The following is a 13,844-nucleotide window of genomic DNA, read 5'->3' as shown; positions in this document are numbered from 1 at the left end:
CTTATTATTATTTTATCTGATTTTGTTATGTTTGGGTGTTCTCTTCTAGAAGCCTGTTCTTTTCTAGTAAGAGACAGAAAGGGAGTGGATCCGGATGGGAGGGGAGGTGGGGAGGGACCGGGAGGAGGAGTGGGAAGGGAAACTGTAATCACAATATATTGTAATGAGAAAAGAATATATTTTCAAAAAAAAAAAAAGGGAAAGAAAGAATATGGCAAGAGAGGCTAAAGAAATGATTCAGCTGCTAAGATGATTGACCACTCTTGCAGAGTACTGGGGTTGAATTCCCAGCACGCACATGGCTGGTCACAACCATTTGTGACTCTAATTCCAGGTGATCTGCCTCCCTGTGGACTCCATGAACGCTAGGCATGCAGGTGGTGCACACAAGCATACATGCAGGCCAGAAACACCCATACATGCCGCTCGTGGTGGCGCACGCCTTTAATCCCAGCACTCGGGAGGCAGAGGCAGGCGGATCTCCGTGAGTTCGAGGCCAGCCTGGACTACAAAGTGAGTCCAGGACAACCAAGGCTACACAGAGAAACCCTGTTTTGAAAAAAAGAAAACAAACAAACATCCAGACACATATGAATATAGCAAGATACCAAAATGATTATTTTAGGAGAAACCCAACGAAGGAATAGATTGGAACAAACAAGGAGTGTGTGAGATTGCAATCACTGGGCACCAACAGCACCAAAGGAGAGATAGTGAAGAAATCCAAAACCTAAAAAGTAAGGCTACAGCTTCAGGCTTAGGGATGGAATTCACTCTGTTTGGTAGCTGTGATTGTCGTAGCTGCTGACAGGAGCCCATACCCTGGGCTTCAGTGCTTTATTACCTTTACGTATTTGTGTGACATGTGTAGATGTGGGCATGTGCATGCCGCAGTGCATATGTGAAAGTCAGAAGACACATTGCAGGAGTTGATTCTCTCCTTCCAACACGTAGGTTCTGGGGATCGAACTCAGACCACCACACTTGGCAGCAGACACTTTTACGTATGGAACCATCTCACCAGCACCATTCTCAAGGTTTAGTGAGGAGGTCCTGAAGGCCAAGAGCACTGTTTGTCCCCTTTTTAAAGTTTTAAATTTAGGTGTGTGTGTGTGTGTGTGTGTGTGTGTGTGTGTGTGTGTGTGTGTTGTGTATAATTACCAGTCCTTTTATTCTTTGGCTGTGGTTTCCTGCTGGGTGTTTAAGTCCATGCAGGTGGCCTCAGATGAACTGTTTTCCAGTTACTACTAAAGTCGGCTGAGGCTCCTTAGGAGTTACTCTTGGAGAATTGGTAGGAGCCCCATGTCTCCTTTAAGTAGTGATGGGATTAAAAAAAAAAAAGATTTATTTTACTTTTAATTGTATGTATGTGTCTGTGTGGGGGTACATGCAAGTGAGTACAGGTGTCCGGAGAGGCCAGAGGAGGGTGTGGGATCCCCTGGAGTTGGAGCTACAGGCAGCTGTAAGCTGTCCTCCTCGGGTGCTGCAAACCAGACTGAGGGCATCTGCAGAAGCAGTATGCATTCTTAAGCACTGAGCCATCTCTCTGGCCCCTTGTGGCCCCGCCCTCACCGGCATTATCTCCTGGGATGCATCAGACTCTTCCTGACCAAGTAGCTTTTCCTGAAAGCATTAAGGACCTTTCCCTGCATGCTGACCCCTCTCTTTACAGATTAAACCCGATTAGATCAGGCTTCTGGAGTCTCCATGGTCTCTCTGATCAAGAGGCCATGGCATGTGACTAACTGGAGCTGCAGGGTCATTTCTTTCTTGTCCATCATCCCCTGAGACCTAGTTGACTGGGTGTTAGCATACCTGCCCCGAGTCTGCCTAGCAACCTGTGTATGATGTCATTGCCTGCCAACCACTAGGTGTGCCCCTGCCCAGGATATAAAAAAAGGCAAACTCACCTCGTTTCCCTCTCTTCCTCTTCCTCTCTCTCGCTGTCTCTGCCTCTGTCTGTTTGTCTGTCTGTCTCTCCCCCCGCCCTTGGGGCACCCCTCCCCGTCCTTCCCTGCTTTCCTATGCATCTATAATAAACTTCTCCATGTCATAGCTGTTGCCTGGCATCTTATTTTTCATACTTAATGCTGTAGAATAAAATGTTGGCTGCCCCTATGTTCTTGTTGGCTTTGCCCACGAAGCACGACTCTTGCACACCCAGCTCTTGACACCAGTATAGAAGGGTGGACTGCACTTTAAAATTTAGCTTTTGTGCAACACTCTGGTAAAGCTTGTCGGGGACATTTAAAAACACGCCCTGACCCTGTAAGGATGTTTTTTCCTAATTAGAAGCTGAAAGCAGTTATCTTTTTTTTTTTTTAAAGATTTATTTATTTTGTATACAGTATGCATCAGATCACATTATAGATGGTTGGGAGCCACCATGTGGTTGCTGGGAATTGAACTCATAACCTCTGGAAGAGTAGTCAGTGCTCTTAACCGCTGAGCCACCTCTCTGGCCAAAAGCAGTTATCTTAATAAAAATAAAGTCTTGGTTCTTTAAGCAGGTCTCTGTAAACCCACACTGTTTGTAAGTTTTAAACTCCATGAAGCTGTCTGTGACATACTCTGTTTGGTCTTATCCTAATCTCTGATTTTATTCCTGATGGTCTTTTGCCTTTGGACAGAATCTTTGTACAAAATCCTCTGTTGTCTAATATATTTTCTTTTCTCTTTAACTTTCCTTAAAAATATTTTTTATATCTGTAAGATTTTTTCATCTTTTTTTTTTTAACAGAATGTCTTTTATTCATTCTTTGACAGGTTCATACATGTAAACAGTGTATCTTGGTCACGGCAACCCTCAGCTGCCCTGTCACACTCCCTTCAGGCATCCCTCCCCACTCCATACCGCCCCCCCCCCATTTTTCTTTTTTGTGACCCACTGAGTTCAGTTGATGCCGCCACCTGTTGGAATATTGATTGCTTTTGTTGGCTTGATCTTGTGCAGGCAATCACGGCTGCAGTGGGTTCCTGAGTGCCCTGGTCATGTTGTGTCCTGCAGACAGAAGGTCAAGGCACCTATCTCTGTCCTGCTCTTACAGTCTTTCTCTCTTCCTCTTCCAAGATGAAGCACCTGAGCCTTGGGTTGGGGGGGTGTTTGATATAAGTGGGGGTGTCCCATTTAGAGCTGAGCACCCAGTAATCAACTTATTGTCAGTAAGTTGTGAGTCTCCGCATTGACTGCTGCAGAAAGCAGCTTCTCTGGCCAACGTTGAGGGTAGCACTAATCTGTGTGTAAGTGTAAATATTTAGAAAGTAGTCTGATAATTTGTCCATAAAGTAAGACAATAGCAGTAAGGTCCCCTCTAGGGCCTGTGCCTTCCCTACGGATCGACTTTTGACCAGTTTTGCAGAAACAGGGATGAATTTCCTCCTGTAGAGTAGACCTCAAATCCAATCCAAAATTGGTTGGTTGCCCATGTAACTGTCACGCCTATACTGCACAAATGGGCACGTCATGCCTGGAAAGTCAGTATAGTAGCATGCAGGTTTTTAAAAAATATATATATATATTTGTTATTTATACAGTGTTCTGCCCACAGGTGTGCCTGCCCACCACAAGAAGGCACCAGATCTCATTACAGGTGGTTGTAAGCCACCATGTGGTTGCTGGGAATTGAACTCCGGACCTTCAGAAGAAGAGACAGTGTGCTTAAACCTCTGAGCCATCTCTCTAGCCTATAGCATGTAGTCATTAAGGCTTTTCTCTCCCAGTAGCATAGCACATTGTGGCACTATGAAAGCTAGCTAAGACACCATGAGCAAGAAACATGTAGAAGAAAAAGGTTTTGGGGGGGGGGCTTACAGTTTTGGAGGGATAGATTCCAGACCATCATAGTGGGAAGCATGGCAGCAGGCAGGCAGACAGGCACGGTGCCGGAGCAGTGGCTGAGAGCTCTCATTTTGAGATACAACCACGAGTCAGAGAGAGCTAACTGGGAATGGCATGAGTTTTTGGGGTCCTCAAAGCCCGCCTCTAGCGACACACACCTCCACCAACAAGGCCACACCTCTTAATCCTTCCCAAACAGTTCCACCAGCTGGGGACCAAGGATTCAAATGTATAGCCTATAGGGGTTGCTGCTTATGCAAAGCATCACACTAGCTGTTAGGGAGGATGTTTTCAGGTGGCTCCCAGCTTGATTCCTCTGTCGTGAAACCCAGGTGTGTTATGCCCCCTCCCATGCAGTTCTGGTGAACCAAGAGCCATGGTGATAGATTCAGGTTTTGAGGTCCTATGGGACCCTCCTGACCAGCAATACCGAGCGAGACAACCCATACTTAGCACCAAGATTTTATTTTTATAACTGTGTCTTTTGAGGGAAGCACTGTCTACCTATACAGGATACCTGTGCTCAGACTCCATTTTTAAAAATTGTATTTTTAAATAAGCCTACCAAATAGTGGATTTCCAAAGGATTTGTCATATATCCTAGGTTTTTGGTGACCCATTCTCTGTCACTTCTCCCCTGACTCATCTTTCTGAGACAGGGTTTCTCTGCGTAGACTTGGCTGTCCTGGACTCTTTTTTAAAAAATATATTTTATTAATTTATTCATATTACATCTAAATTGTTATCCCATCCCTTCAATCCTCCCATTCCTCCTTCCCTCCCATTTCCTCCTTACTCCCTTCCCCTATGACTGTGACTGAGAGGGACCTTCTCCCCCTGCATATGCTCATAGGGTGTCAGGTCTCTTCTTGGTAGCCTGCTATCCTTCCTCTGAGTGCCACCAGGCCTCCCCATCTAGGGGACGTGGTCAAATATGGGGCACCAGAGTTCGTGTGAAAGTCAGTCCCCACTCTCCACTCAACTGTGAAGAACGTCCTGTTCATTGGCTAGATCTGGGTAGGGGTTCGAAGTTTACTGCACGTATTATCCTTGGCTGGTGCCATGTATACACTTCTGTTGTCTGCATGTGCTGGTGAGGAGTTTTATTTTGTTTTGTTTTGGGGCCGGGTTGTTTGTTTGTTGGGTTGGTTTTTCAAGACATGTTTTCTCTGTTTTTAGCTCTGACTTGTCCTGGAACTCACTCTGTAGACCAGGCTGGCCTCGAACTCACAGAGATCCACCTGCCTTTGCCTCCCGAGTGCTGGGATGACAGGAGTGAACCATCATAGCGTTTCATACTGCTCATGTGATCTATAAACCAAAGGTGCTGTTAGCCAAAATTCCTTTTAGCTTATAGTATAACTAAAACTATAAAACAAAAGGTAAAGGGTGTACGTAATTAAACAGGTTCCCTCAGGATATAATTTAGTTGCTATTCATTGGTCACTGTTGTTTGAATGAATAACCTGGCTTTCAGAATGAGGGCTCCCGCTCCAGGGCACAGCCCTCGTCAGACATGTGGCTCTCTAGGCCCTGCTAGTCCTACAAGCCCGAAGCTGAAACAGTGGGTTCTGCCTGAGCTTTCGGCTTTCCCTGATAATCAGTATGTTCTTCTGCAAAAGTACACAGGTAGGCCACAGAAAAGGGCCAGAGTTTTATCTTGATTTGGAGCTTCATCAGCCCAAATGAGAAATGGATGTGTGTTTGTTTGTTTTTAAACCAATGCAGTTCCTAAATATTTAAATCTTGAACAAATTGGCTCATCTAAATTTGTTAGTTAAAAAATTATGTATTGTCTCCATGCCTGCTACAGATGTTTTGCCTATATTTTAGATATAGCTTTCTGTGGCTCACTAAAATACAAAGTAGTTTTATTAAAAATATTTTCTAAATTTTGTAAAACAAACAAACAAACAAAAAACATAAAATAAAAAGGAGATACACAGCCAGGTGAGGTGGTGCACACCTGTAATCCCAGCACTCAGGGAGGCAGAGGCAGGAGGATCTCTGTGAGTTCAAGACCAGCCTGGTCTACAAATAAGAGTCCAGGACAGGTCCTGCTCAAACTATGGCACCAGCACATGCAGACTACAGAAGTGTATACATGGCCGTGTATGAAGACAGGCTTTAGAAATGCCAAAGACTTTGTACCTTCTGTCAGCTTTAAGTTTACCTTAATTGGGTCATTTTTTCATAGCATAAGCAATCCTTAATCCCAAATCTATACTTTTAGAGAAGTGACTTTCATATAGGTAAAATAGAAGGCTTCTGGTTTTAAAGTCACATGGGGCTTTAAGCAGGGTGAGTGAGCAGGCACCAGTTCTAGCTTCTAAAGTTATTTATTATTTTTTTAATTGATCAAGATAAGAGTCTTGAAAAGCCTGTATTCTGAAGGAGGAGCACATAGGAGGAGAGCAGGCAGTATTTTTATATTTTAATGTCATAAGTGTAAGTTTAAAATGTGCTTAAATTGTAAGCATTAATATTACTTTAAGATTTAATAACAGCCATTTTTATTACATCTGGAGTGAGCATACCTAGACTTTAATTTACTACTGGCTTGGATTTCACTGCCTATAATTTTCATTATGAAAAGGGAACTTAACATAAAGCTCTTTGGTAAACATTTTACCCATGGTTTTACACACGTCACAGCCTTAATGAAAATCTTATATTTCTCACTTGTATATTAAGAACATTTGTTCCTGAAAATGCTCTTGAATCCCTTAGGAGAGGCAAGAGGGTCTCTCTGAGTTCAAGGTCAACCTGGTCCACACAGTGAGTTCTAGGCCAACCTGGTCCACACAGTGAGTTCTAGGTCAACCAGGGCTATATATTGAGCCTCTGTACAAAAAAAAAATTCTTGAAAAATAAATCTATAACAGTTAATCTAATAAAACAATCTTAAAGGTACATTATTTAGAGGTATTTTGACATAAACCATTCTTTATTGTCTGTTATGTCACCCATGACTTTATTTCTTTCAAGACAGGATTTCTCTGTGTAGCCTTGGCTGATCTGGACTTACTTTGTAGACCAGGCTGGCCTTGAACTCACAGAGATCCGCTTGCCTCTGCCTCCCGAGTGCTGGGGTTACAGGCATGCGCCACTGTGTCCAGCTATTCGTGACTATTTTAAATAGTGAAATAGAATTGTTTACTTTTAGAACCTGCTTTTGAAGGCAATCTCTGTATCCAATATAAAATTTCATGGAGCTTTTATGACACTTGTGAATATTATTTTATATATGCAATCAGCAGTTTCAGGTCTTAGGAGGGGTAGTTAGATGCAGAGCGGGTAGAGGCACTTGCTGGCAAGCCTGGCGAGCTGAGTGGATCCCTGGAACACACATGGTAGGAGGGGAGAACTGACTGCTTCTGTGTCTTCCTCACGTGCGCTCTGACACAGGAGCGCCACCCCGCCACACAAACAAAAGACAAATGCTGCATTTTAAAAAGCACTATGAGATGTTCAGTAGACCCAAAGATGCCATGCTAATAGGTTTTAAGAAGTTTAGAATGAGCCGGGCGTGGTGGTGGTGCATGCTTTTAATCCCAGCACTTGGGAGGCAGAGGCAGGAGGATCTCTGTGAGTTCAAGGACAGTCTGGTCTACAAAGCGAGTCCAGGACAGACAAGAGAAACCCTGTCTCAACAATCAATCAATCAATCAATCAAACAAACAAACAAAAAAAGAAAAAAGAAAAAAAAAAGAAGTTGAGAATGCCTATGATCTTATGGCATGGTGCCTCTATCGGACCTTTTAACTCAGCCCACAAACATTCGTATTTATACACACACACACACACACACACACACACACACACACACACACACACACAGAGTTTAAAAATAGGCATGCCCAAAGAGAAAATAGAAAGTCAAGTTAGTGAACATTTAAAAAATGAGTAAAGGGGCTGGAGTGATGGCTCAGAGGTTAAGAGGACTGGCTGCCCTTCCAAAGGTTCTGAGTTCAATTCCCAGCAACCACATGGTGGCTCACAGCCATCTGTAATGAGATCTGGTGCCCTCTTTGGCCTACAGGCATAGATGCAGGCAAATCACTATATATATAATAAATAAATAAATCTTTAAAAAAAAAACTAAAATAAATAAATAAATAAATAAGTGGAAAAGCCCGAAGTAGCTATAGGTTTTGTTCCGCAGTTAAGTGTGTGTGTGTGTGTGTGTGTGTGTGTGTGTGTGTGTATGTGTGTGTGTGTGTGTATGTGTGTATTCTAGAGACAGAGTAACGTAAGGGAAATCAAGTGGAAGCAACCATGAACACACATGACACAACTATGTTAGTGAAGTGGAAAGGTTTTTTGTTTTGTTTTGTTTTTCTCTCTTTCTGTCTTTGGAGGGAAAGAGGTTAATTCTTGGGGCATCAGTGACGTGGCTTTTGTTTTCTATCAGTGTTTTTTTTTTTTTTTCTGGTACCTTGAGTTCTGCCCTATGAGGTTGTCACGTCAGGGTCTTTTCCTTCAGGCAGCAGTGAGAGCACCAAGAAGGCTGTGTCCTTGGGCTAAGACACTCAGTTGGGCTAGTGAGTTCTAGGAATAGTCTTTGGGCCGTAAAAAGAGAAACGAGTAGGCTTGGCAGGAGGAGAGCACAGGAACCCGGGAAGGCTGTGGGAAGGCAAGAGTCGTTATCAGTCCCCACGAGCCCAGAGACACGCTAGAATACAGACTCAGGCATGGCATTAGTGTGTGCTGGTTCTTAGTCGTGTTGTGGGGAGTTCTTAGAGAAGTACCCCAGCCTTTTTCGTATATTGCTGATGAAGCAGGAACACGGACTCACAGACACGAAGGTGGCCTGGAGCTCCGCAGAGTGGGAGAAAATGTATTGTCAAAATCCTGTTGGACCCTAATATGTGGGGAATCAGAGGTTGCCCCTTCCCTTGGCATCTCTCTGTTCTGATGGAGAGCCATGAGAGGCTCTCCAGTCACTTTGTCTGTCCTTACCAAATTGGTCCAGCAGTAGGGTGATGCTGTAGTTTCATTTCCCATCTTTGTCTGAGCTTCCCAATCACTCAGCTTGTACCGAGGCCAGAGGGGGTCACAGTAAGATCTCAGCCTCTGTTTTCCCTCCACCTTTTCAGGATAAATCTCATCCCAATTCTTGAGGCTGACCAGTTGTACAGAGTCCAAGGGACAGGCTTAAGTGAAGAGACAAGTGTCAGGGCCTCTGGGGAGAGTCCCTCCCCCATGGCTACTCCAAGTCCTCAAGGACACCCGCTGGATGAGAGCTCTCTCCCCCCCCACTCCCCCCCCACTCCTCCCCCCCCATCACCTGTTACCCAGGCGTCCCAAGGCAGGCCTGAGAGAAGCCATGGCAAGGATCTCAGCTCTTCTGTACTTGCTTGCTCCCCTGTCAGGGCCTGAACCCATCTCTACATTGTCCGTTTCCTGTGATCTAGCCTCTGCTGTGACACCTGTGGGGTGATTTCTTTCATCTTGGCGAATTAATATACTTCTTCCCCCAAAACAGGGAGGAGCTCATAAAATCCTCAGGCTATTAGACTTCTGTATCAGAGAAGACGTTGAGTTACATGAATGGCTTTGGCCTTTTTATTTGGTTTTAAATTTGAGGTTAAAAGTGCAAATGGGTGTTTTTTCCCACCTCCTCTGGACCTTGTACTCAGAAGACTGTCTTGTCACCTGGGGACTTATCTTGATATTCTGCAGTAAAGGACCACAGAGACATGGAATGCAGTTAGGGTATAATGGAGAAATAAACAGGGCGTTGGTGTAGGGATGTGGGCAGGCATAGTTAACTAAGAGCCCCCTGGGGGTCAGCATGTGAAAATGGCTGGCTTTAGGACCCTAAGGGAGACAGAGTCAGTGCAGGTCCTGGGGGAGTTATCTCTGTGGAATAAGGGTTTGGGTGCGAGCCACTGCAGCACCCTGTTCAGAGCCCCACCTGCTGCTCTTGTCATCTTGCTGGGTGCTGGGAAGGTGGAAGGAAGGAAGAATATAAATGGACGAGTGACTGTCAACAGCACAGGAAAGTGTGAGTGTGGCACTGTCTTTGTTGGTGCCAGCATGGCTGTCCTGTTTGGTTCCCCATGTGGTCCGTGAACTTTCCAGATTTAGCCAATCTGCAGTGTCGATCTACTGTGCAGTCAACAGTGTGCATGTCATTGCCTTGACTTACAGCCCAGGAGCGTGAGAGAGGAGGACCAGGCACATCATTGGCCCTTGGGAGAGGCACCCCCATGCCACCCTTCTGTGGGAGTCTGTCCACTTCCACTGCTCTGGACAAAATGAATGGGGAAAGCTAGGAGGAAGGCAAAAGTAAGATAGAGCACAGGTCTTGCTTCCTGGCTGGCTTGCCAGCTGTTTTAGGTGCAGATCTGAGTCCAGGGTACACCTGCTGTCCAGGCTTTGTGTCCCAGAACAAGTGTAGCCAAGATAAGTGAAAACATATGTGGATATTCATAATAATTCATAATAATAACAACCCCCAAATGGAAATAGCCCAAATGTCCATAGATTGATAAATAGATAAATAAAAATGTGTTGCTCATATAGTAGAATATCACTTAGCATTAAGAAGCAATGGAGAGGTGCTGGAGAGATGGCTCAGAGGTTAAGAAACAGTGCCTGCTCTTCCAAAGGTCATGAGTTCAATTCCCAGCAACCACATGGTGGCTCACAACCATCTATAATGAGATCTGGTGCCCTTTTCTGGCCTGCAGGTGTACATGCAGGCAGAGCACTGAATATGCAATCAATCAATAAATAAATAAATAGTTAAAAAAAAAAAGTGATGGAGAACTGATACAGGCTACAGCATGGACGAAGCTTACACACTAAGTGAAAGAAGCCAGTCACAAGCGGACATGTCGGCACACACCTATATAATTCCAGCACCTGGGAGACTGAGGAGGTGGCATTGTGAGCTCCAGACCGGCCTGTACTGTATAGTGAGATCCCGCCTCAGAACAAACAAAAGAAGCAAACAAGGCTGATGCCAAGAACGTGTGTCTTAAGGACTGTGTGTGTGGCACAGAGTCAGCTAGTGTGAACACAGCACAGCCTGTGTCCTGTCGGGACATGAGTTAAAGAGGTGCACACCCCTTCCAGATGCGTCAGAGCACAGAGAGCAGGGTTCGAGTTTGGAAACTCGGAAGAGCATTGCTTTAAACGAAGACCAGGGTTTATGTTCATCTTGTTGTAGACGTGTATGTATGGATATGTGGCTATAGTTATACACATGCATAGTATATATAGCACATATGTGCATGTGTGGTTATATAATGCGTATATGTAGCTAGATACATATATATTATACACACGTGTATGTGTGTGTAGTGGTGCTGAGTATGGAACTTAGGCTAGCACATGCTAAGGAAGTGCTACCATTTAACTAGCCCTGCGGCCACATAGCAATGGAAACTCTATTACTAATGGAGTAAAAGCTTCATGGTACTACTGTAAACAGTGGGATATTACAAACCACCTGGACACACCTGTGGTCTAGACATGTAAGACAGAACAGATACCAGCCCAAAGTGTGCCAGGGCCTTAGTTCTTTGGTTGGTAGGATCGTTGGGGCTCCCCTTGTCTCTGCCTCCATCTTGCCTCCCCCCTCTCCTGGTTTTCCTATCTCCAGAGAATGTCACCTCTTTGCTCTAGGGCTGTTGGGAGGAGCAAGGCTAGAGATGTGGCTCTGAAAAGGTGTGAAAAGATCCCGAGCAAGTGCAGGAGGGGGCCAGTACAGAAAGGGAAGAGGATGGGAGTGTCCCTGTGTCACGGGGGCAGGCAGAGTGCCCGCTGAGCCGCGGAAGTGAGAGCATTGCTCCTTCTAAAGCGGTGGGAGGTGAGATGTGCAATGCATAGGAAAGCAGTGTGGCCTTTGGAGCGAGGCAGAATCAGTCAGGCTGGCTTCCCACTGGCAGCTGGGCGGCCCCAGGACCGGTTAGCTCTCTGAGCCTGTTTCCCCAGCTGTTAAGTAAGAAGAAACAAACAACCCAACACTCCTCGGAATATGGTTTGGATTTAGTAGCTCACACACAGCAGGCACCTGTCACAGCCCTGAGAATGCCTGCACTGGCTGTTGTCTCCGCACACTGCGGACACTGTGCTCAACAACATGTTTGTACTACAGAGGGAGACGCATCCATAGCCGTTAGCTTGGAAATGTCTCCCGGTCCTTTGGGCTGAGCTTCTGCGATGTTTACCCTCTTCTCTCTTCCTCTTACCCGCAAGCTGTCCCCTCTGCCACCATGAGAAACATCTTCAAGAGGAACCAGGAGCCCATAGTGGCTCCTGCCACCACCACTGCCACAATGCCTGTCGCACCTGTCGACAACTCCACAGAGAGCACAGGCACTGGGGAGAGCCAAGAAGACATGTTCGCCAAGCTGAAGGACAAATTCTTCAACGAGATCAACAAGATCCCCTGTGAGTGGCCCTGGTGGCCAGGAGGGTTACAGCCTATGACAGGGCTGGGCAGAGGAGGTGGGGGAGCCACTGGGATGTGATTGGCTGGGCTCTTTCTTTGGGTCCCAGTTTGGATGTGCGCCCCCACCCCCACCCCCATTACACATGGGCTGGGATTCACGAGCCCACCAAGGGAGTTATGTTACATGCCCTGAGCTACAGGAGGCAAGTTCCTCCCCAAAGATGAAAATAAAAGGCGAAAGAAATAGGATAGGAATCATTATTTAGGTTTTCAGTCGCATTTAGAAACCACTTTATTATTTCCGTACAAGTGGAAAAGGATGTCTGTGTGGAACTAGAGTCCCTTTGCAGTGAAGGCCACACTGGTGGGAGCCAGGGCTTCAGGACCATGGAGAGCATCATGGGGGGGGGCAGGGGGATTGGGGTAGGGGTGGGCTTGGGGGGGGGGTTGGGGCTCCCCAGCCCTTTTGGTTAAACAAGGCCAGTCCTCCAGGGGAAGTAAAGTTCATGAAACCTTTCTGCTTCTGAGACTGCCCAGAGTCAGGGTCCACAGGGCTCTTCCTCCCCTTGCCTGTGATGAGGATGAGCCAGTTGGGCAAAGCCAGCAGGCTGTGACCACAGGGGGCAGGCATGTTATATGTGAGGTGTATGTGTGTATGTGGGGCGGGAGGATTGGGAGTCACGGCCCCAACACACATCTGCCCGTGCTTGGGATGAGGGCGTGTGAGGCTCAGCGTGTTGACGCCGGGGCTCTCTGTGTGGGCAGTGCCACCCTGGGCTCTGATCGCCATGGCTGTGGTTGCTGGCCTCTTGCTGCTAACCTGCTGCTTCTGCATCTGCAAGAAGTGCTGCTGCAAGAAGAAGAAGAACAAGAAGGAGAAGGGCAAAGGCATGAAGAACGCCATGAACATGAAAGACATGAAAGGGGGCCAGGTAGGACGCTGGGGGAGGGGCCCTGCCCGGCTGTCCCGGAGCTGAAAGGTGAGGCAAAGGCTTCTGGGCTTCCACAACAAAACCACTCCCTCCTCTGCCTGAGCTGTTCCCCTCTGCACTCTCTGCATGGGCCCTAATGGCTGCATGTATGGTTGTCAGACCATCCTCCCCGAGCTGGAGGGCAGGGACTTACCCGCAGGTCACCATGAGCTCACCCTTGGAAAGGTGAAACAAGGGAACAATCTATGGACTCCCAAGGAGGCCACTAGGACCATGATGGGCATCAGGAAGACACCATTGGGTAACATTGAATTTTCCTGCCAGGAAAAACTGAAGGATGGATAATATCTAGGTGGGTGGGTTGGGGGCTCAGATGAGATGGGGGGTTTGGGGAGAAGGGAGACAGGACCATGCGGCACCCATCACTATCAGATAATGATCTATCGAGCCCAGCCTGTTGGTGTTGGTTGTGGCAGGTCCCTTGGCATATCAGCCCTCCCTCTAAGTTTAGCATCTGGTGTGTCACAGTCTGTTGTCTGTTTGGGGAATGACTAGGAGAAGTTATCTCAAAGCATCGTAATAAAAGCTGGAGGGAGGGACAGAGCTCAATAGGCAGCCAGGGTCAGGATGGCCTTTGAGTGTTCATGTGTTGTCTGTGTATCTATGT

General features: G+C 46.5%; 1 protein-coding gene across 2 annotated transcripts in view; it reads left to right on the top strand.

The window, feature by feature from the left end:
* SYT2 (synaptotagmin 2) overlaps positions 1-13,844 on the top strand; it is a 109,310-nt gene that overhangs the window by 84,552 nt on the left and 10,914 nt on the right. For both annotated transcript variants that reach the window (XM_084796316.1, XM_084796317.1), the window contains exons 2-3: positions 12,050-12,244; positions 13,011-13,177. In XM_084796316.1, coding sequence (XP_084652442.1) covers positions 12,067-12,244; positions 13,011-13,177 — 345 coding nt within the window. In that variant the 5' untranslated portion in view covers positions 12,050-12,066. The remainder of the gene's footprint in view (positions 1-12,049; positions 12,245-13,010; positions 13,178-13,844) is intronic.

This window comes from Acomys minous, assembly GCF_964271855.1.
Source record: "Acomys minous genome assembly, chromosome: 1".
In the NCBI taxonomy this organism is placed as follows: Eukaryota; Metazoa; Chordata; class Mammalia; order Rodentia; family Muridae; genus Acomys; species Acomys minous.
This window is presented reverse-complemented; position numbering and strand designations above follow the sequence as displayed.